A 25295-nucleotide genomic window follows, 5' to 3' on the forward strand; every position below is an offset into this window, starting at 1 on the left:
CAAACACAGACACCGACGAAAGGTTAGATGGAGATCACTCGATGGAGTGACTGAAAACATAATCTATTATATACTGATATCCAGACGATGGAAGTCATTAAGAACGGAGATTCTGACTCGGACCACATGCTGATGTCTCAACTCAACCTAAGGCTAAAACGGCTCCCCAAGATGAAACAAATTCTCTGATTCCGAACTGAACTTTTCCAAGACCCCACCAAAAAAGATACTTAAAAAAGCCCGTCTTTTTACAAAAATAGAGGACATCCTGAGTATATTCATTCCCCTCAAAACTCCTGACGAGAATAACAGCTTAGCTGAACGTGCCACCTCTGCAATATTAGAGACTGTAATGGGAGAAAGGCTAAAGACGAAAAACCTTAAATTACCGAGGACATAATACGACCGCGCGAGCAGAAACAACTGTACAAAAACAAATCTGACAAAAGCAGCCACGACACCAACAAATATATAAAAAGAAAAGTTGAGCGGGAAGTCCGGAAACAACATCCCTGAGATGTTGTACAAGGACAATGAAACTCAGCTTGAAACTCAACTAATTCATCTGATGATAAATTAAACAAAACTAGGCTCATAACGAGCAGGCTCTGTCCGTCGCATGTTTTTTGAAAAAAGTGAATTGAATTAGAATTTGAATGTGAAAATTACCGGCCTATTAGCCTGGCAAGCCAGCAAATCTAAATTCTGACGAAGATTCTCCCCCGTAGAATGCAAGCTATCACCACAGATGTTATTGGCGAATATCAGGCTGGCTTCCGACCAAGACGACAAATTATGGACCAAATTTTTTACTGTGCGTCAGATTATACGATGCATTTAGTTTAATAGAACGGTCTACCAACTATTTATTGACTTTCGCCAGGCCTTTGACCTTATACATAGGAAATTTTTGCTGCATGCTGAAAACACTACAATATTCGAGACGAAATCAGAATCATTAGGCACGTGTACAACCTGTCCAAAGGCCAAATACTGACTACTAAGGGACTCTTAGATGAATTCTCGAAAACTTCTGGAGTTGATTAGGGATACATCCTCACCTCCTGATACCCACCAAGTATGGGGTAAAAATAGGTAAGATTCCAGTTGAGAAACTGGTGAACGTTGATGATATTGATCAGCTAGCTCAAGAGACTTTAAATCCGCAGTCCCCCTCAATAATCACTGATGCTGCGCAAGTGGAAATGGCCAATTGATTCCTTTGCCTCAGAAGTCTATTAACAGCGAATAATTGCCACACTGCTTTAAGGAAACCCAGTCACCTTTCAAACTATCTGAAAATTCGTCCTTTTAACAGCCTGGTGATACCCATTGCTCTCTATGGGTGTGAATGATGGGCAGTGGAAGCTGAAAACGAGCGTATCTCGATATGAGATGCCTGCGCCAAATAGCAAAGATTAACTACAAAGACCGTGTTATAAATAAAGAAGCTCAAAGAAGACTCAAGTCACCAGGCACTATCCTAAAAAGAGTTAGAAGACAGCGACTGCACTGTTTCGGGCAAGTCAAGATAACAAATCATACTCACCTACCCAATATGTCGCTCGATGGGATTGTTGAAGGAAGCCGACCACAGGAAAAACCTCGCAAGAAGTGGATTGACCACTTTAATCGGTAGCATATCATCTCACTACCCGTAACTGCACCTGACAGAGCAGCGTACTAAGTACGATATGATATATCGAAAGGAGGTGCCCAAAAACGTCCCATGAGGATGGATGGGACTTGAGTAAGAAAGTTAAATTGGCTAAACGAGAGCAATTTGTGCTTCGACTCATTAAAGATGTTTTCTGCAACTATACAGATTGTTGCCAAGGATTCAAACATTGACGTGGAGAAAGAGAAATCTACAGTCAATCTTTAACCTCTGTCATAAGTACAAATTCCATTCAAATTCCTCCTTACAGCTGCTTACCACCCTATTAGGGGACGACCTGCTTTTAGTTCGGCCCTCTCAGATGGATGGCCAAAAAGCAAACATCCTTCACTAGTTAAACGCAGCCCAACCATCGTAACCATTCCTTCATTACAGTCTTAAAAAGTGGGATGAAACGCATATTTCGTACAGCTCAGTATTTAATAAAGGATCAGTCAATAAAGTTCCTAATACTATTCTTAGACAATGCCTCTGGATAACGTATAACAAATTTTCATCAACCTTTCAAAGCGCCCACGTTTCAGAGTCATATCTGACCAGTGTCATTTCCATGGGCTCCAATATCATAATCTTAGTTCACCAGCTTATCTTCCAAACATTATGTTCTTATCTTCCAACTTGTCTTATCTTATCTTCCAACTTATCTTCTCAACTGCAGTAAAAACAACCTGCGTCTTTACTATTCTACTATTTAAATCTTCATTACATCCGCCACCTTTGTTATTATAACACCTAGGTAAGTGAAGTTATTCACTTGATCGATTTTCTAGTGATCAAACATTATTTTCCACCCTTAGTTATTCTCGGTCTGTCCAACTTAGTCTTCTGGATATTGACGTTCAAACTAATTCAAGCACCCTGAACTCTCAAAATCTCCAAAAATTCCTCCATCTGGGTAACATTTTTATCTAAGACATTCAAATCGTTTACATAGTCTAAATGTAGGAGAATTTAACCTTCCCATTAATGGTGGTAAAGTAAAAATCTATATGAATACAAACTTTAAGCGTGAGAATCTGGAGGTGGTTCCAATATAGGAACCACCAATTTTTATTGGAGGGAAAATACTTAATAAGAAAGGTAGAAACTTTCATATCTGTCAATAATTAATCAATAGTCACTGATATAGTTCCTTAAAGGAATTTTTACAGCTTTGTTGCTATGTTTTGTCAACTTAGTCAGTTTGACTAGATAAAATTGACCAATCAATTTTACTAGGTAGATTGAATAGGCAAAACCTAGTCAATTTGATAGTGCATCTATGTTTTCCTCTACCTGAAAGCTATGTCTTTGACATCTAAGCTTACATTTCTCCTTCATAAATTCCAGCGATTGCGGATGAAAGATAAAAAAAAACAACTTAAGACTCTATAGAAAAAAATCAATATAACGGTCGCAGAAGAAAGAATCTTATCACTATCTATATCTGAGGAGAGGAATGAAGTTGATTACTATAAACATCTAAAAACATAAACGACAGATGTCATTAATGTCTAGAAAGATAAACAGCAATATAGTAAATGTAAGACAAATGTAAGACAAAATGCAGGAAGAGAGTCTACTGAGTAGATCTAAACACCCTGACATCACTGAAAGGTTTATTGCCTACATGGGCAATAAAGTCTACATGGGTTTAGTGTATCTAATTAGATAGGAGGTAGGAAAATTTATACGATTTCTAAAATAAAATAAAAATAACAACAAAGCGACAAACTGCGAGACGAAGTGCGCGAAACCTGAATGTATGGTTCACTAAAAATGGGATGACAAAAAGGTTTCCTAATTTGCCCACTCCCCTCTGTACTCCCTAAAGTTGGATCCTGGCTTCAACCTTCACTTAAAGAAAAAATCTAGCTACACCTCCGAAGCGGCAAAAGAAGACAAAATATAAATTAATACCAGCTTTCTAATTCGCCTTCTTTCTGTTTCCGGTGTAAAGTCATTAGACATATCCACAGCCCCAGTCTCTCGGCACCATACAGCTCTGCAGTCACCAGCATTGGCAACAAATAACTTTCCCAAAATGAATAACGCTACAAGAGCTGTACAACCACCAGTTATTTTGTAGCGAAAACGATCTTCCTCTGAAATAAAGAAAAAAGTGAGTGTATAAGATGATGACTGTATTATTTATCTTATTAAAGGAGCAATAACTGTAAATATATATATATATATATATATATATAAATATATATATATATATATATATATATATATATATATATATATATATATATATATCTCAAAAATGGCATTATAACTTCTCTGAAAATCAGCTTACTACCATTTTCCGGTGCATAAAAGTGATCTACATAGGCCAATACTTTTCAAAAAATTCATCTCCCCCCACGGCCCCCTTAATTAACTTTCATAAATCGAATGCTGATTGAAATTAGAGACCCCTTAACAAAAAGTAAATAGAGTCGATGGTATTAAAGTTATAATAAGAGACTATAACGAAAAAAGAAAGTGAGTAAAATCATGCTGTGCTGATAAGATACTGAGTTAACCAAGTTTAAACGCAGTGATTGGTTAATATGCCGCCTTGCTTAATGCCATTTGACAGAGTAGGTCGATTGAACATTAAACAACAATAGTAACAACAAAACAAAGAATAGGAGAAGATTACTCTCAAAATTTATAAAATAAAGCACTTAAGGAAAGATTGAGATAAATGGCCAGGAAAAGATTTTGCATTTATTATGAGGGTCTGAAATGAAAATCGCACTTTAACATGGTCTTAATATAATAAATGCCACCAAACCAACTTCGGACCGAATTTTTTTATTTCCCTGTCAGCTCTCGTTGGCAGAGGTGGGTGAATTTTACAGTTCCAACTCAGCCGCGATAGACCCCTGTTTTACAATTACACACTATACAGTAATACAAAACCTATACAAAACCAAAGTTTGTCCCAATGTAGATTTTGATGACTCGACGTTTTGATTGACTTTTCGGGGATTTGGTTTTCTCTTGGTGGCAACTTTGAACATCGTTCGATTTCATTAGCATTACTGAGGTAATCCTTGTGCAGGAGGTCTAAAATGTCGCTATATTTAAGTGACAGCTATTAATACCCTTAGTTGTGACTTTGATGAATGATTTCAAGCTCGTCGAGTCATGAGCAATAGTTTTACATTCGAAAAAAACAAAAAAGAAGGTAATAGAAATAGTTTACAAAAAAAAACTTGTAGGAAAGAAGAAACCAAAAAAAACAAGCAAACAAATTAATAGCATTCCAAAACTCGAAGTCTCTAGCTGAGGATGAAATTAAAAAAAAAATTGGGATGGTTATATGATGCTTTTTGTGTTTATATCCTTTTTTATCCATAGCGCAAAGTTTTACACGGTTCAGCATTTTCAGTGTTTAAGAAGACAATCTTCTAGTTATGTTTCTGCCCTAAAAACTAAAATTCGGTTTAACTAGATATTTAGCAACGCTGAGACATAAAAAAAAAACCTGCATAAGTTACGAATTCACTATACACATAGGTATTTAAGCAGCATTACATAAAATCTGAGGATCCTCCGGTAGATCCACAAGATTTCAAACGTCTAAAAAATTCAGCTCTGTTGAACATGTCTGCACAAACAAACTGCCAAAGGCACTAAAATGTACAGGCTCAAGGCCAGTAGCTTTGGATATTATTCCCACCATGTAGAGTACATCAGATTGGGTGTTGCGATTCAATAAAGATTAAAGTAGAAGAAGCTCTGGGTTTTTACTTTAATAACGAACGGCTATCAGATCATGAACTATTTTTGTAGTCTTCAAGAAATGACACAAATCAGTTTTATGATCAAAAGCTCCATTCACTAATTTATTCTGCAAGCGAAAAAAAGGAGAAACGACATATTTAGCCTAGTTTAAAATCACTTCGTATCTTGAGCACCAAACATTTTGCATGTTCGGTGCCACAAAACGCCTTTCAGATTACCACACCCAAGATGAGACATGTCCAGTTTTGTCGTGGTGATCATAGAAATTTCACAGTTCACGGAAAAAAACAAGTCAATTTGGCTTTAAGGACTACAGATCAGTTTTTAACACATTTAATTCGTTGGTTTTTTAACCGTCCTCCTAAGCCTAAGAAATCGAGTTCCAAGAATCACTAACACTTGACACTAAGTATTTTAACGAAACTATTCATCGCATTCTCTTTTGCACAATTTGTTTTGTCAAATTCTGAAGTGAAATATTCCTGTTCAGGAACAAAATGGGTTGACTCTTGAAGTTTTTGAGATGGAAAAAACTAACCACGAAAATCAATTTTTTTTCTGATTAGAACAAAGATATTCTTTTTATGCCAATTGCTCACCTACCGATCAATTTATCCATTTCCCAAAAGGCAGCTTCTAAGGCGCCAACAACTAAACTCTGAAAACCGAGATCTTTAGCTGGTATAAACATCTTCACAGGCTTACCAGGCACAGTTTCTAATTCGTTTTCTGGCATCAAGTGATCTATAATATCGACTAATTTTTCCTGAAAAAAAAAAAGATTATATTTAGCCATACCGAGCCAAACATAGAACAATCTTAGATACATTTAAGATATGTTGGCACGGGACTACAGTAGAAGTGGGTCACAACCACCTCCTCCTCCCTTACACGACCGATAATTCGCGAGAAGTAAGGAACCCAGGAACATAAAAAAGATATTCCCCATAAAAAGAGATTCCGGGGGTGTCCATGCAAATTATGGCTCCACCTTTTCTCTGGAATGAGTAAGCATTCAGATAATGCACATCATAGAGGTAAATTTCAGAACTGTATCAAGCTTACTAGAGGTAGAGTTTTAATTACAAATTTGAAACGAATCCAAGCCTTGTAACGGCAGAAGAAATAGATCTTGAACATTAGTAAATCTAAAACGAAGAAAGAAAAAAGGTATCAGCAACTAGCTATATTCTACACACACAAAAATTATCATAGATAATTTCTGAGACCACAGTAGCTAATCATGGCAACATAATAAAAAACCGTAGAGAAGTGAAAACAAGGATAAAAACAGCCAGTGAAAAAACACCGATTGCAATGCAAATATTTCGGTCAAGATCTCTGCTTGACCGTCCTCAGTGAAGAATAATAAAAATAATACTGATAAAATCCAAAGATAATATAAAAAATAAAACCTTAGAACAAACACAAAAACTAGAATAGGACGATCCTCTCGAAGTAGCGGTGAAAGGGTAACTGAATAAAAATACAATACTGAATGGCAATTCAATCTTTCAATTTATGCAGAGCATTTTAAAAGCCAATCGTTTCCCAGGTAAGACATTATCACAGATTCAATTAGGTTGCAAAATATGATTTTGTTAATTGAGATAAAAACGATCAGAATTAATAAATTCATTATAGATGGGGCTTAGATAGGTTTCTCCTGTGTCTCTATCGAGGGCTACCCTTTGGTAAATTTGCTTCTTTATTTCAACTACCTCCCTAAAAACTTACACGATACCTTTAACAGGGGCAATAATGCAAACAAATTCAAAAAAAAATTAACGAGAGACCCAGACCTCATTATCACCAGGGCTTACAAAAGGATAAAATTTTTATCCTTGATAAAATTTCATATAATAAAAAAAAATATGGATATTTTATCCGACACTCACACTTATAAACCTAAAGATTCAGACCCTACCGGCAAGTTAACCCGTTAAGTAGGAAAAGAGTTAGGAATTTTACAAACTGAAAGATTCACTACTCCACAAATGTCCAAAACGTTTTGTCCTAAAGGATGCTCCTCTCCTAAATTCTATGGCCTCCCAGAAATCCACAATGATGGAGTTCCTCTGCGCCCAATTGTGGCTTGTTATAGTTCTCCAGCTGCCAGACTAGGAAAATGATTATCCACAATTTTCCGTCCTTTCATGTCAACGCAAACTACTTACATTAAAAATTCATGTCACCTTATTGAAAAATTAAAATACCTTGATATAAAAAAAGATGCAATTTTGGCCAGTTTCGATACTATCTCTATATATACATAGTGTGATATTAGAAAATGCCAATATGCTCTTCAAAAGAAACTAGAAGATAATATTGACCAGATGGACTATGAAACACTAGATATCTAAACCATTTCTAGTGTGCTGGCTAAGATTTCAGGTACATACCTTTCTGGTCTTGCGGATGTTTCTTATCTTGCGTATGCTGACAACTTGCTTTTGATTAGCCGTTCCAAAAAGGGTCTTTCCAATATGGTCTCTATAGTTTCTGATGCTTTCTCTGATATTGGCCTTTCAATTAATATAGATAAATGTAAGTTTCTTCCCTATAACTGTATTACTGCTACTCCCCTTCATTGTAATAACTTCACTATCCCTCTTGTTGATTGTATTCGTTGGCTTGGTATCTCTATTACTAACAATCTTTCGAGCTTACGTCAGCGTACTGTTTGTGATATAAGTAAAAAGATTCAGATTGGTTATGCAAAAATTGTTGCAAATAGAGGGAAGTATAATAGACGTGCGCTGGCTAAACTTTATTCTACTTTCTGTGATCATTCTGTCCTTTATGCTTCAGGTCTTTTCCCCTTCTTAATAATGGTAATTTAAAAAGAATTCGGATAAATTATTTCAAATTTTGCAAATTTCTTCTGTATCTTCCACCTTGGACAAAAAACCGGACTCTTGTTAAAAAATTCTCAGTTCCTGACATAACTTTAAAGTTGGAGATTCTTCACAGACAACTCTCCAGTACAGCTTCTGCGCGCCTATCCCCTCACCACCGTCTTATCCGTTTTTTTTTCGTTGACTTTGTGTGTGTATTTGTTTTTCTCACTGTGTTTTTTGAATTTCATTTTTTGTGTGTATCTAATGTTCATTTTTTTCATAGTTCGTTATCTTGTGTGTTTATTTAATTTTTTGTATTAACGTAAAAAATTTCTATTGTCATTACTTTTCATTTTTTGTATGTTTTGCTTTTTTTTTGTGTGTATTTAATTGTTTGTACTCCACATTTTAATACTTTTATAGTGTTGTTGTGGGTAAGAAATAAATTATTATTATTATTATTATTATGTGCCTTGTTCGCCTTTGCAATAGATCCTCCTTATATTTCTGGTACAATAATAAAAATTTTCACCAAAATTATGGATTTAACAATGGGTACGAGCCTTTCACATTGAATACGACCCTTTGAATACTTCTCCTCTGAAACACCATTTCTTGGGACGGTTTATCAATGACTTTATTTCTATGTGGGGTCATGGAGAGGTGTCACTTAACAACTTTTTGACTCATCTTAATACTATGGATTCTAACCTTCAATTCACCTTAAAACTAGAAGATAATCATTAACTGCCTTTTCTAGACGCCTTAATCTTCAATAAATCTCTCAGACTTGAGTTTTCGATTTATAGAAAACCTACACATACTGAAAGGTATTTCCATTTCTCTTCTAACCCTTCTCCTTGCGGAAAAAGAATAGTAGTTATATATTTGCTTGATCGTGTAATAAGAATATGCTCAGAAGCTCATATAGTCCCAGAACTGAATTATCTGAAGAACATTTTATTTTGCAATGGGTATCCCATAAAATTATTCGAATCCATCATAGAAAAGACAAAAACAAAACAGAAAAGGATTCATCATCTCCACAGCTCCAACAGATATCATGCCTTTGGTGGGAGATAAAAATGTTTTCACTGATTTACCCAATATTCCCAAATTGAGGAACAAACTGAGAAGAATCCTAAACAAGCATAATGGAAAGATATAATAATGGAATAATCCAACAACAGTTGGGGGAGAGTTTGTCGGAACACATGTCCTCAATCGATAAAGCTATGGGGCTACGCCAAAGGCCTGAGACTTTTGATTCCGCCTTGGTTAAACACGTCAATGACAATCCACACCATTTCACTGTATTTGATAACACCTCCCAAGCTAAAGGTCTCCTGAAAGTTTTCAGGGAGGTAGCTGAAATAAAAAAAAAAAAGCACATTCGCCCAAGGGTAGCACTCAATAGAGACACTGGAGAAACCTATCTAAACCCCATTTATAATAAAATTATTAATTCTAATCGTTTTTATGTCAATCAAAAAATTATATTTTGCAACCTAACTGAATCTGTGATAATATATTATTTGGGAAGCGATTGGCTTTTAAAAATGCTCTGCATAAACTGAAATATTGAATTACCATTCATTATTGTATTTTTATTCAGTTACCCATCCACCGTTATTTTGAGAGTGTCGTCCTACTTTAGTTCTTGTGTTTGTTTTAAGGTTTGGATTTTTATATTATCTTTACATTGTTATCAGTATTTTTTTTATTATTCTACACTGAGGACGGTCGAGTTGAGGTCTTGACCAAAATATTTGCATTGTAATATGTGTTTTTATTACTGGCTGTTTTTATCCTTGTTCTCTTTTCTTTAAGGTTTTCGTCGTTCTGTCAAGCATTATCATAGTTGTTACTAAAAGATTATAAGTACTGATTTAACAAAAGATAGATTTTTCGGCACGAGAACTTTTTTCCGAGATAAGTTTCATGGTTGATTCTAAAATTAATTTACTGATTAAAGTTTCTACAAGGAGCATCATATATCACAACACTTTACTTCAGTTCAAGCAGTATAAGGATTAAGAAAAATTTAACTTTCCAGGAAGATTACAATAAGAATCATACTAATGCGCTAGCAATGATTCTTTGAAAAAGGAGATACCTTAGAAAGTAAGATAATCGTTGCAACTTTGAATTAAAAAAAATAAATAAAAACAAAAAAACCTCCCACCTTCGAAGACGTACCGACGATTAGTCCATATCACAGAGCTATGGAAGTAAAAAAATTGATAGTAATATACGACATTTGGACACAAATATACTAGAAAAAGAAGAAAAAAAGACAAGAAAACTGATGACACGCATTATAGCAATCATCAGTCGAGTTCAAACAGAAACAACAGTACTACAGTCTCATGGAGAGTCGCTAGACGGAATAAGTAACATTTCATTGAAGGGCTACCTTAAATTCATATACTTGATTCTACAAATTATGTATGTTTCTATTAGTTTGTACTTTGCGTGTTGAGTGACCGCGAAAAGTTTCAAATCCCGCTTTATCAGTTATGAATCCTTAAAATTCCCCAGAAAAATCATAAATCTAAAAGTTTCGTGACAAGAAAATTTGGACTTGCCCAGACTACTGGCACATCTGTAGATGACATGAGAAAACCACAACCGAAAGCCATTGCTGTTCGAATTTTCTTTAATCGACGAGTCAAAGGCAAGATCGCTAAATAAATACGACTACAGTCTTTCTTGGGAATTACACATCATTCACAATGAGCAAAATTTAGGTAGAAACTATTTTCTCGTTATAGTTGAATTCAGAAATATGCCTATATTGAATGGAAAACAGTTGAAGTCCTATAAAAGCATGTGAAAAATATCTGTCTCTACATTTAAGACAGTTAGCATGCCGAACTTTCTTTTCTTTTTTTGGCTAAACGACAAAGACAAGGCAATCGTGGACAGACCCGAGGGCTAAGAAGTAAAACCTAGCTTGGGCAAAAGAATCAGCTAAACATCCCCATTCGTGGTACAAACTTTTGGTACTCCAGTTAAAGTTCAAAATGTCAATTTGCCGAAACAGTTCCTCGTGAGTGGGAATCCTGAGTATATAGTCTAAATTCTTACTACAACCTTTACCTCTAGATATAAAATTACTCACGTGCAATATATAATGAAGCTGATTTGCTGCTGATACTGCAGCTCCTGATCCAGCATGACCATCAAAAATGGCAAAATAATAATAGGGTAGCCTATATCCACCCGCCGAGTCAGCCAAATCGGATTCTGCTGTTAAATCTGTCGCTTCTTTAGCAGGTGAGGTGGAAACCCTCGTATTCCTTTCAAGAAATCCTTCATAGATTGCTGATTGGTCCTCATTCTTCAATGACTTGCCAGCGTTGACGGCTCTAAAATGAAAACAGGAATATAGAATACACAAATTTGTAAGCAATTGGAAAAAAATGTTCCCAACTTCTTGGTCTTATTTGAAAAATAGATCACAATATCTTAAGCTAAGTATTTTATCTTCGCCAGTTTTTTTTTAATGTCTAGGTGTCTCAGGCATGCATGTATACAAAGGGAGGCTATAGGTCCCTTGCCTCCCCCCCCAAAAAAAATTCCTATCGTTTTTACGATTTTCTCCATAGCTTCAGATATGTTCTGTACAATTCATCGTTTTTTACATTATTTAAGTTTGTACATCATCCCAATAAAAATTCTTGTTTACGTGCCTGGCATCAGAGATCGCTACTAGGATCAACTTTGTTTATACTAGTGAATGCTGCAGTAAAAAACTTGTAATTTGATGGATCATATACCCGGCACTGATTTTGAAGGTTTTTTTCTATACTTTCTGATTTTTTTTTCTATTCTTTAATGAAGTTACAATAACAATATTTTTCTAAAACTTATCATTTCGTTTTCTATTCAAATTTTTTCAATGAAAAAAAAAATCATTGTTCAAAAACCAATGAAGAGGGGCCAAAATCTACATAAGTATAATGACACTATCATTCGTTTTTCATGCCGCACATACAGTATTTTCCGGTATAACAATATAAAATACATACAGTATTTGCGTATGTTATTCTCAATTTTTTGTTGGTTCGCTTGTCTTTTTACTGTTGTATTTGATGGATTCTCAATGAATTGAATTCTTTAAAATATACTGGTTATAACCTCCAAAGAATAATCCTCCAAACAATAATAAATATCATCTATAATCAGATAATCGACGAGGAAAAAACTAAAGAAATGAGAATGACTAAAGGGCTTTGGCAACTCTAATGCAGGGCTCCCACGAAGTCATCAAAATTAAAAGTTTTTATGAAATTGCGCACCGTAAAGTTTGCCCTGATCACAAAAAATTTTACCTTTTGACTTTACAGAAATTTTTCATAGCAAACAACTAAATTAATCAGACATGGAGCTGAGAAAACCATTTTCTTAGGTATTTTTATCTTTAATAAGTAAGGCTCAAACGAAAAACATTTTTGTCTAGCCCTTATCATTTTACCAAGCAAAATATTTAAACAAGTATACGCTATTATATATGTAGACGCTTACTTTTGTGAGGAGTATTTGAAATTTTCCGCAAGTCTTCTGCTATTGGCTGAACTTTGTGAACTTCCTTGGAAAAGTTAAGTAAAGTTCAACTTTTTTCCAACAGCAATAAGGTCACGCAACAAAGTTATGCGAGTAAAACGGCTTATTCACTTTGTGGACAACTTTATTAACTTTATTGACACCGAGGGAGCCCTTCATAAGGGTTCGCTTTGCACCAAATCAGCACACAGCATTTTCGCTACGAATCAAGTCTTGTCTCGTTTTTGCGCTGAGTCAGAATTTGCCTCGTTTTGCACTGAATGATGGCTTTGATCGCTTTCGCACAAACCCAGACTTAGCTCGTTTTCACTTATTGAGGAGTTGGATTAGCACTGAGATTGAAAAAAATCCTTGCATAATTCGGCTTTAGAAAATGTACGATATGCATACTTTTTGGCAAAAAAAGTTGGTGATTGAGAGAGGAGGAAGGGGGACTGAGGGTTCTCAGGTTCAATTTATGCCTCACATCATATGGATTTTAATTCTTTGTAAGATAGCGGTTTTAAGAAGATACAAGGTACCTATCTTTTCTACTAAAATGTATCTGTGATAAACAGGTCACCTCATTATATCAGGGGCCCTTGCCTCTGCAACTGCGTGGGTTAAATCCCCCTGAAGGCACATTCTTCGAACCTTTTAATCTTTGCAGTGAAATCAATACACGAAGTTTTTATTAGATCCCGTTGGGGGCTATGGGGTGCCTGAGGATAATAAGGGCATTAGAACTTTTTGTTCAGGATCAAATAAATTTCTTTATATGTTTCTCTTCTATGCAGTTCTCTTCTGTGACCATCTCTTCTATGCAGTAGCAAGATAAAAAACAATACAAAAAACCTAACTAATAATACAATGGATCACTCTTTATTAAGTCAAAGCTATGGCTTTGATTCTGATTAATATCCGTTTCCTATTTCTTCAAACCCTTTATGAAAAAAAATTTCCCACCTACAAGCTTCTGCAGCATCCTTTTCGGCAATTACTATACTACTGAAAAGATTTTCCGATTTTCCATTGTAAAATGATTTCTCGTTATAACAAATAAAGCACTGAAAAAAAAAATCCAAAATTCCTTTATTCTTGATGTGATACCTATACTTTTTCTTCATCTCTTTTCTTATGGATGTTCGATACCAGAAATGCCATTTTACAATTCTCTGCATTGGCTGACACCCCCCAAAGACAAAGGATCATTAGCAAATTTTCCCATGGAGTTTCCAAAGCAATTTTGGTAAAAATTGGCAGGAGATCTTAGATGCGTCAACAGTTCAAAAAGCTAACGAGAGGCTAGTTTAAAACAAAGGAAACCTACAATCTCTCAGAGAAACACTGTCTAATCAATGTGCATGCAGCAAAAATAATTTACATCCTGTGTCCGGAAATATCTCAATCAAGGCAATTACAACAAAAGAAGAATTCCGAATCTGCTAAATTATTCAATGAGATTTCTTTTGTGGTAGCAGTAGAACAATTTTATTGAAAATCATTATTTTGTATATAATACCAAAACAAAAGCAGAGCTCGTAAGGATGTGCTAAAATAAAAAAAAAAAATAAAAAGAGTATGGAGTATGAGACCATTTACCGAAACCAACATAAAATAAACAACGAAACACTACAATATAAAACCCAAAACAACACATCAAAAAATACAGAAAAATAACCCACTGAAAATATAGTTAATCTGTTTCGAAAGCATACCTACCAAGCAACTCCACACGTAAATCAGATTTAAACTGGTTAAAATTACCATTATCCTTAATTTCATTACTAAGCTTGTTCCAAAGCTTGGAAGCTCTATAAACAAGAGAAAAAGAAGACCTGCTAGAAGCAAGTCGAGGATACTTTACTGACGCATGTGTCAGTAAAGATGAAGCCACGATCTTGAGCTTACTGGCCTTCAAACCACTAGTTCAAAGGTGTGCTGGCTACGAGTTATCATTTATTGCTTACTCTGCATATCCAGTATTCCAGGGAAGTTTTGATATATCTCTTGGGACAATGATAGGGCGAATATTGTGATCCCCAGCAACCATCACTTCATCTTGGCTGTGAAGCTGTAGAAAATTCGGTCTTGAATAAGGGAACTTGGGTGCAAGTTTACCAGGGTTGCCATCATTGACATCCTTACATAAAAAAAAAATTGTGCTTACTTCATTTCCAGCAAGGGTGTAATGAAGAGGAAAGGATATGATGTGACATTACCCCAAAAACTCTGCTCTAAATTAATAATCCCAAGGACAGAGAGAAAAGTATGGACCCAGAAGTATACGGTTTTTGTTCTCACATCAGCCAAAGAAAAATGACTTGATTTTTTAAGGTTCCTGAGAAAAGCCTTTCTTCTCTAACCTAAGGATCAGAGCTTCAAGTCTCGCTTTTCTTCTCGAAGGTTCAAAACCAGGGATGGGAGAGACAGAGAGGGAGAGAGATAGGGGGAGAGAGGGAGAAACAGAAAGAAAGAAAGAGAAAGAACAAGAGAGAGAGAGATAGAGAGAGAGAGGGGCAAGAGAGAGAGAGAGAGAGACCAGCCAAGTTTGACCTTTACAGAGAATGTCTAGAATGAAAACTGAACTTTAAGTAGTGAGTTAAGGGTATATTATGATGACATTTTGTACACCTTGATTTCTGCTACTTTGATAGTTCCAAACCTATTTCCATGTTTCACCCTTGGATCTAGTCCCATCTTCGAAATTCAAATATTGCATAATTAAACAGGAATGTTGTTTGACAACTCAGATACCTACTTGATATAATGTTAAATTACATTTGTGCATCCATTAATCTCTAGTTATTTTACAGCTCAGATGCTAATAGGCTATGATATAAGTTTAGACCTATTTCTTCATCTTTTTACCTAGATACTTCTTTACAAAAAAACAGGTGCTGGCAACCATCACATTCAAGTGAGACAATTTTATCGTAAAATTTTGCTCCTTATATATTTTTCCCCTAGTTACACCTTTCTGTAAACGCCTTGTTTCTGTGTGATATAACTTGGTAACTTTCGTAGTGATGTAAGCTAGTATTATGTAAGCACCTTGTTGCCATGTGGGGTAACTTGGCCAATTGTATTGCATAATTTAACCCCTTTAAATTCTTTGACAAAATTAACCCTTATGTCATCGCCTTGTTTCCAAATGATTGGTATTTTTCTACACCAAGCAAACTTTTTGCACGAATTGGGCTCCACTGAAAATTCCAAGATTGTTTCCAATGGAAAACAATTTTATTCTAGTCTTCTCGGAAGGATTTACCCTAGGAACAGCTTCTTTTTGATTCATTTAAGACCGAGAAGACCGTAATTGCGATTCAATTCTAAAGTTGGGTTTAGCCCTCTTTGGCTTTGCTTGTAAGAATTTTAACCCAATTGAGAAAAAAGTTTTAGACCATTCAGGACCTAATCTCTTGGAATCCCTGCTACAAATAAACAAATTTTAACCCTTTAGAAGCCCATTTTTCTTTTGCACTTGAATACTCTTTGCTAATTTTGCCCTGATAAGGATAGGCAGGCATAAAGGTTCGAACTTTTCAGGTGTTGTGAGATGGTTTGGGGTCTCTGCTCCATCATAAGCCCCTCGCTCTGTACCTATCCCCCACAGGAAGATCCTGCTTGCGTGGCCTCATAGTTGCCACCTTTCATCAGGGTGGACCTTTAAAGAGTTTAGCTAACTACAGCTTACTGCTGACAGGACTGCAGGGTGACCTTGAGGAGAGAAGCCCCTCACAATTTTTCTTGGTTTGGTTTGTTTTGATGGACTTTTTTGGGCTGAAAAACCCCTTCCTAGCTAATTTATCTATTATGGCTGCCTCCCATCAATAGCATAATGCTTGTATGCATAAATATATGAGTTGGAGGCAATAGGCTTGAGATTGTGTGTACAAGATTTCAACTCTCGTTAATAAAAGAGCATCACCAAGTGTGGACAATGTTGTTGTGACCAAGATGGGCCCAGGATGACTCAAATCCTACATATAGGACTAATAATTTCAATGATTTAAAAATATGAAAAGACACTTCAAACTGGTCTTATTAGGAGTTTCAGAAACTCATATCTCAGGGATAGGAAACATCAAATTAGGTGATATAGAATTTATTTACTCATGCAGTAAAAACGGGGTGTATAGACAGGGAGTAGGGCTGACAATTAATACAAAAGCTGTCAAGTCTTGTTTAGGTTGGTAAGGTATCAATAATAGAATGATAGCTGTTCATTTTATGACTAAAAATGTAGGGTATCAGTCATAGTGGTAGTCTCAAATGAATTTTATTTAAGACTATAGGAACAAATAGACAAGGTGCCAAGTAGAAATACAGTATTTGTATTAGGGAATTTTAATATCCAGGTGGATAGAAATAGGGATAGATGGTATCCAAACCTATGTAAACTTGGTGTACAAAAAGAAAACCATAATGGTTTCAAACTGCTAAAAATTTTGTAGGTATAAAAATCTAATTAGAACCAATACAGTATTTGGTCATAAAACGACCCATAAGTTAACATGGTATTCACATAATAGTAAGACAGCTAACCTTATCAATTACGTTTTTGTAAACAGAGGATTGGCAGGATCGATACACAAGGGTATATGGAAGTGCTGTTATTGATGCTAAAAGTAAAGATCACCTTCTTGTGATGCCTAGGGTTAATTTTTAGGAAGGGTAACAAGCTTCCAGGAAGTTATGATGTTGGCAGACTTCAGGATGAAAATTTGAGAGAAACCTTGCAGGAATAGTCAAATACTAAACTGGAGAGTTTAAAATTTTATAATGTAGAAGATGGATGGGACAATTTCAGGAAAACAGTTTTTAAAAGGTCACTGATGGTGTCTTAAAGAAAAAAAGTTAGAAATGCAGGTAGGAATATTAGTGCAAATGCTTTATAATTAATATAATTTATTTATAACCCACAAAGTACATTAAACTGTGGAGTAAACACACAAAAAAAGAAAAAACAAGACAAAAAACATAATAACATAAATAACATAGCAGCATAACGACATACAACATAAATAAATTACCTCCAATCAAAAAATGACCAAAGAGGGTCAAAAACACCGACCATTTGCCGAGTTTTAAAACATATATCTTTAGATAAATGTTTCAGTCGCGAGGGCGCATCAACGATGTCAAATTTAGAGACGACTGTATGATTCCGATACCACCGAGGCAGACGCAGCAAATACTTGCAATACTTAAAATATCCTGAGCGTATTTTCTTTGTATCCTTCTTGCGAAGGAGGAAAGCAAAACCAGAAAGATAAAAAACAGCAGGAGCACAAAAACTAGAATAAAGACGGCATAGTCCATTTCGGTTATACCGACCACGATTTGGTGAAATTTTCGCGTATCCAACCCGCATACTTTTCAGCACGCTGGACGTAATAGCGGAGCAAGTAGACGAAAGTGACGTGGAAAAAGAGAGACCCAACCATTTAATACTTGCTGAACATGGAATAGTTGAAGAACCCAAGCAAAGAGGTGATGCTGGTGGAGGACTCCCAAAACACAAAAACTCACATTTGGAGGCATTAAGTGAAAGGCCTACTGTGGATAGTGCGGCTGAAAGCCGGTAGAAGTTGGTAATTAGACTATTTTTTGTCCGGCTAAGAAGCAGAACATCATCAGCATATGCAACGTGACTAATACCTAAATTATCATTGTGAAAAATTGACGGTTGAAGACGTTGGAGACACGAAGCTAAAACACATTTAAAAATGCTCGGGGATAACACGGCACCTTGCCTAACGCCTTTTTTAACAGGAATATACTCCCCTACCGTACCATTCCACTTCACCCTAACTGAAGAATAAGCATACCAATACTTAAGCACGGAAACAATAGAAAGGTTAACACCCGAGGCTGCTAGAGAAAACAAAGCATTTGAATGAATTACATTATCAAAAGCACTAGATATGTCAACAGTCAAACAATACAGGGGAATTTTTTGAGCAACAGCTTGTTTCATTAGCCGACCCACAATATGGTGAGCTTGAAAACAGCCCATACCTTTTCTAAAACCAAGCTGGAAGGGTGTAAAATTGCACTTGGAGTTAATGGCCGGTAGCAATACATATTCAAATAGCTTACTAACAAAACAAGACACAGTGATAGGACGATAATTAGAGCAAGCACTGGGGTCCTTACCCCTCTTGACTATGGGAGATATACAACCGGACAAAAAACTATCTGGCACAACGGACTGTGCCAAACACATCTGAAACAATAATTGCAAATGCTTCAGCAGTTCAGGACAATCATAAGCAAAAAACTTGAAGCAAAGACCATCACTATCGAGAGACTCAGACTTATTCACTTGCATAAGAGCTCGGAGTATAACACCAGATTCCACCAACAACACTTGAGATTGGTTGATACTAATTGGGAGGATTGAGTTTACAAGCTTTGTAAAATGATTCTGGAGATTAATATTAAACGAAAGCAAAATATTTTTATAATGAGAAACGAAGTCACATAGCCGAAGAGACGAATTAATTGGAGGTGAACACTTAACACTGTTTATAACACGATCCCAGGATTTCTTGTCACAAGGACCATCCCAGGCATTCAGTCTCGCTCTACGCAGGGAATATTTGTACTCTCGTTTGGTTTTCTGTTTTATTTGATGTACTGAACCAGAAGAAGGACGATTACAGGCTATCCACATACGGAGCCAGAACTTAGCTTTTTGTTTAGCTATCTTCACTTTAGGATCAACTTTCCAAAAGGGATTGCGAGTACCCGTTCGCACGCACTCGGAGGGTGGAGCTGTTTTAGCGGCAGACTTTAGACAGAACACTATTTGCTGATAATACGAGTTGATATCTATCCGCGTTGAAGTTGTAGATACAGATGTTTGCAATAAGTGGAAAGGCACTTTAATAGATGATAATAACTGGGACAATGTCAATACATAAAGTGGAACATTGGTATTTTCCCAATTTAACTTTGAGAACCACTTGGGAGAGTTACGTTGCACAGAGGTCGCCATGGAGCAAGATAGTTGGCACGTGATTGGTAAATGATCGTCGTCGATTTTAGAGTCTTCCACAAGAACTATTGATGAAAGTAGAGTTGAATCTGACACAATTACATGATCAAGGTTGGAAGTAAGACCACCACGATTGTGAATATAAGTAAATAGAAGATCTTTATCAGCAAGATGGAATCCTCCAGGTAGTGAATCGAGAAAGATTTCAGATCGGTCGGAATTAGATAATAAGTCAGTGTTCATGTCACCGGCGAGAACCCATTTGGTATTTTGTTTTGTAAGGTTGCTAAGTAGTGTTCGTAGGCGATTACATGCTTGTGAAAAACTAGACAATGACTGCACAGTCTTTTTATTACAGGGGAAATAAATGTTTATAAATGCGGTATCACCACATTTTATCGCTAAGATGTTAGCGTCGCTTTGCAATAATATCGGCTGAGTCTTGTGTCTGAAATAGATGGCCAGACCTCCTGATGGTCTTCCACGGGTTTTTTGGGCGGCTCTCAAGAAGGTATAATGGGTCCGAGAACGCTTTAGGCTATCAACATTCACTTTAGAGAGAAGGTGCTCCTGTAGAAACACAATATCATTTTCAAGTAGCTCACTTATCAGTAGATCCTTGTCTTTTGTACCATTAATATTAAGGGAAACAAAGCTAAACGGAGTTTGAGCATTCATTTATTAGCATTGTTGAGAGCCGATCGGAGAACTTTGCATTTCAGGCTAAAACTTACGTGTTCCATAGTGCAATTTGCACATTTTGGTGAGGCTTGGCAAGGGTTTTCCTTGGAATTCACATGAGGGCCAGAACATCTGGAACACTTGGGATGTGCTGGTGAGCTGGGACAAGCTCCAATCAGGTGATCAGTACTTTGACAGCAAAAGCATCGACGCGGAATGGATTGAAAGGGCTTAGTGCGAAAAATTTCATATCCAATACGGATTCCCGACTCCAGAACCGCATTCAGAGCGGTTTTGTCGACGAACTCGAGGCGAAAAGTACGAGAGTCGCCGATTTGACTAGCACTAATAAGTCCTTCCACTGAGGCCTCCAAATCAGCTCTTGAATAATTATGGGGTATATCCCGGACCACAGCTAAAGGCTTTTTATCAATCACTCTGGCTCCAACGTTAGGGATGGAGCTAGTAACAGCTTCAGCAAGCGAGTCGGCTGAGCGCTTATCGCGTACCATCACAACCCAGCTTTTGCTATGTGGCTTAGATTTTAGACTTATGATTCCGTCGTGACCATCCAACGTTTCGAGCTTCTTCATGCGAAGGATAGGGTCGCTGAGCTCCGGGGGTGGGTTTCTTACGACGACAGCGTAGGATGGTTTTTTCGTATTTTGAGCAGGGGCTACAAGCTTAGACTGTCCCTCTGTAACCTTGGACGCAATATCACGCAGCTGGGACATTTGATAACCAAGTCCGGAAGCTTTATGTTCTGGGAATCGCACTTTACAAGCGAAGAAATAATGTCCGAAGCACAGTTTAATGCAGCATTGGCTCCTACGCGCTTCGATGGGACTTCATTCGGAAAAAGATTTAAAAAAAGCAATTTACGGGTCTCACCAAGAGAAGAAGACTCGAAGAAATCGGCCAAGTACTCTTTTATCGTATCGGGCGAAACTCCTTTTGCAAGATTTTTCTGTACAAAGCACAGGAAAGGATTGTAGAAAAGTTCATTTTCGCACAAATTGCCAATTCCCATTTTCTCTAGATTGAAGGTTCACTTGCGAGAGAAGTAAGGGAAGCGTTGGAGGCTGCCTACCTTGTCCCCGCAATTTAAGGGACAAGCCCGGCGGGTACCACGGCTCTTGCAAACAGCTCTCCCCCACCCTTCTGCTTACTTTTCTCCTCTCACCTTTATCGTAACGCAATCGTCTATAATATCGGAAATTATAATTATTTTTGCAACTGCTTAATCCTGACCTATATCATATATAGGTCATGAAAATATCGATAAGAGAAATCACTGTTCCCAAGGGAATTTTCACTCAAGTCTGAAAATAATCCTCTTATTTATAATTCTTTGGACACTGAATTAATTATTATGAAAAAATTGGCTATATGTCAGGTAGAGACGATAATCCTGTACCAAATATTAGTGATAGGTTCAATCCAAATATAGGTCCTCACACCTTGAACTCTGAATCAATACTGATGGGGAGGAGAAACTGCAAAAGAATAACTTAAGTGATAGATTATATAAGAATAAGAGGAATGTAAAGAAAGTGGAGAAAACATTAAAATGTAGATTAAGGGGCCATGGATAAAATTGCTGATGATCTGAAAGATGAATCCAGGCGGCATAAAAGTAAAACATTGTAGAGACATGTTAATAATTGAAAAAAAATAGTTAATCTGGACTTGTCCCAGTTAAAGATAGGAATGGGGTCACAATTAGTGAGAAAGAAAGAGTTAAAGAAAGATGGGCAGAACATTCTGAGAATGTGCTAAATCACAATACAGATACAGGAAAAGATTGAAAACATTATTGATGCTTTGAATGTAAAGATTGATTTATTTTGTGAGGAAGAATTAACGACAGTAGTAAAAGGATGAAAAAATAGTAAGGTCAAAGGTGCTGACAGTGTGGTAAATGAGTTTCTTAAATATAGTGATTACAAGGTTAGAAATAAGTTACTGAAGATTATGAATATGATTTTTGAAAAGGGGAAAGTACCTTGCTATTTTAGAAAACTCTAATTAAACCCCTTTATAAGAACAATGATAAGAATGAGTGTGGTAATTATGGAGGCATAGCCTGGTTTCTGCAGGAAGCAAATTACTTAGTATGATGGTACTTTTTTGACTTTGAGAGGCTGTAGATAAAGTTTTGAAAGTAGAACAGTGTGGTTTGAGAAAGGGTAGAGGATGAATCAACCAAACTTTTTCTTATATTAATAATTGAGAAGTGCCTGAATCATCAGAGGCCTTTAGTCCTCAGTTTTATAGACTATGAACAAGCGTTAGATTCAGCTGATAGAAGAGGATTAGCAAAGGTACTATCATGGTATTGTATACCAGATAAATAGATTAAAGACATTAGGGCTATGTATGTGAATATCATTACTGTGGTTAGGGTAAGAAATGAGGTTAGCAGCTTAGGTAGGTAAGGTAGGTATGTAAATTTTTATTTAAAACCTTTATATCATATACATATCAATTAGTCACAAAAAGGCCGTTCTGGCATGTAATAGCGACTACATTCATGTTACTTTAATCATCAATAATACTAATTCATTAAATACACAAAAAAAAAGAAGAAAAAAAGAAAAAAAGTGTATACATAAACATATACACACATACACACACATACACATATATAAATATATATACATAAACATATACATACACACACACATACACATACAAATATACATATATTGCTTGATGATTTGTTATTGGTGATTTTAGCATATATACATATACATATATATATACATAAATACATATACATTCACATACACATACAAATATACATACACCACTCCAAATAATCACACAGACCTGAAAAATTCTGGATAGCCCACTCTCATTCAATACGCTTCCTTTCACCATCCTGATCATTTATCATTCAAAAAATGCATTTTTAACTGGTGCTTAAGCTGTGGGAGACTCTCTGACTCTCTTATATACTCTGGGAATGCATTCCAAATGTTGTGCCTATGTGTCTTGTCACATGGCCTGATCACGTTGTATTCCTTACCTCATTAATCTTATCATTTCCATTTTGGGTAAAATACTGATGGTAAAACGAATTATGTTTAAAATAACTTCTAAAAACTTCAGGTCCTAAATTATTCAAGCATAGAAAAACAAAAATGCCTATCTGCATATCTCTTATTTGACCTACATTTAGTAAATTCAACTTTTTAAATATACTTAACGTACTATCAGTTCCTCAGTCATAATTTCTAATAATACAAACAGCTTTATTTTGCTGTACCTGTACTCTTTTATAATTTGTGTAAAAATCACTTGCCCATATCAGGCATCCATAATTAATATAAGACGATACTAACGAATGGTACAATGAAAGCACTACTTTAGTTGGAAAAAAATATTTAAGTTTATGCAGCATCCCAACACCTCTTGAAACTTTACATGAAATCACACCACTATGTTTTTTTCAGCTGAGTTTATTGTCCACTATAAATCCCAGATATTGAGTTTCTTGAACTTCTGCTAGAGTAGTTCCATTATATATAATAGCTCCTAGAGAAGTGGTAGGCGCTGTTCCTATTCTAGTGAATGTCATAAAATTTGTTTTGGTTGTATTTATTGCAAGTCGACTTAGAGAGACGAATGTATGCAGTCCTTTTAATGCTTCATTGACATTATCAGTAAGTTCATTGAGAGTCTTTCCTGTAACTGTAAGTGCAGTATCGTCTGCAAATGAAGTAATTTTGGCTCGTGGTATGTAAAACCACATACTATCACAATATATAAGGTATAATAGCGGACCCAAACAAAGCTGGTTTCATATTCAATCAGGAGTTAAACAGGGTTAAGTTCTATTCCCATTTATATGGACTTTGTCATAAGGAGCACAGCAAAAGCAATGGGAGAACACGGAATAAAAAATGGAGGAGTAAAAATCTCCTAAGCATACACTATGTTGATGATTTCAGCATCTTAGATGAGAATATTAGCAAAATGAATAAAATATCAAAGGTTTTGCAAGTTCAGGGTACAAGAATAGGGTTTGAAATTAATGTCAAGAAGACTAAGTCACTAATACTAGGAAAGTGAAGGAGAAGAGATGACATTGGGTAATGAGAAGATTGATCAAGATGGCTCTACTTACCAAGATAACATTATTAGCAAAGATTGTGGGCAAAGTGGAGATGATAGAAGTGGAATAGCAAAGGCCCAGGGTGTTGTTTGCAGTTGAAGAGAGTTTAAAAGAAAAGGATGATTAGTCTGTAAACCAAGATTAGAATATTGAAAGTTACAGTGATGACAGTGGTTAGGTGTGGTTCTGAAGTGTGGGCACTCCAAAAAAAGGAGAAGTTGTTAGATGTTTTCCAGAGATATTACCTGTAAATTATTTGGGTATCCAACTGACTGAACATATCTTAAACAGTAAGCTGTTTAAAAATTGAGGTTGGATCCCGCTTCCCAGAGCTATAATGCAAGAAAGCATGAGTTGTCTAGGACACACTTTGCAGATAATGGATGAAAGATTACCAAAAATTGTCCTTGTCAGCCAACCATATAGGGCCAAATGAAAAGCAGGTCATCCCCAAATGAGTAGGGAGGATGTCATAAGGAAAGATAAACAGAATGGGATCTTCTTGGGAGGGTGTAAAGAGGAATGTTTTGAATAGTATGGAATGGAGGAGGAGTATGCATAGCTGTGTTGGTCTCAGCCGACTTGGTGCTGCAATGATTTGATAGTATTAGTAAAGACTTGAGGATAAAAATTTAAAGCCAATTGGAATACAAAGTTAATGTTTTCAATGGGCCACCTTTGGAAAGGCCAGTTTTAGGTTGT

General features: G+C 36.1%; 1 protein-coding gene across 2 annotated transcripts in view; it reads right to left on the bottom strand.

The window, feature by feature from the left end:
• LOC136035376 (protein phosphatase 1H-like) overlaps positions 1-25295 on the bottom strand; it is a 76929-nt gene that overhangs the window by 48226 nt on the left and 3408 nt on the right. For both annotated transcript variants that reach the window (XM_065717141.1, XM_065717140.1), the window contains exons 2-5: positions 14757-14929; positions 11363-11609; positions 6002-6164; positions 3578-3762 (exon numbers count right to left, since the gene is read on the bottom strand). In XM_065717141.1, coding sequence (XP_065573213.1) covers positions 3578-3762; positions 6002-6164; positions 11363-11609; positions 14757-14929 — 768 coding nt within the window. The remainder of the gene's footprint in view (positions 1-3577; positions 3763-6001; positions 6165-11362; positions 11610-14756; positions 14930-25295) is intronic.

This window comes from Artemia franciscana, chromosome 14, assembly GCF_032884065.1.
Source record: "Artemia franciscana chromosome 14, ASM3288406v1, whole genome shotgun sequence".
Classification (NCBI taxonomy): domain Eukaryota; kingdom Metazoa; phylum Arthropoda; class Branchiopoda; order Anostraca; family Artemiidae; genus Artemia; species Artemia franciscana.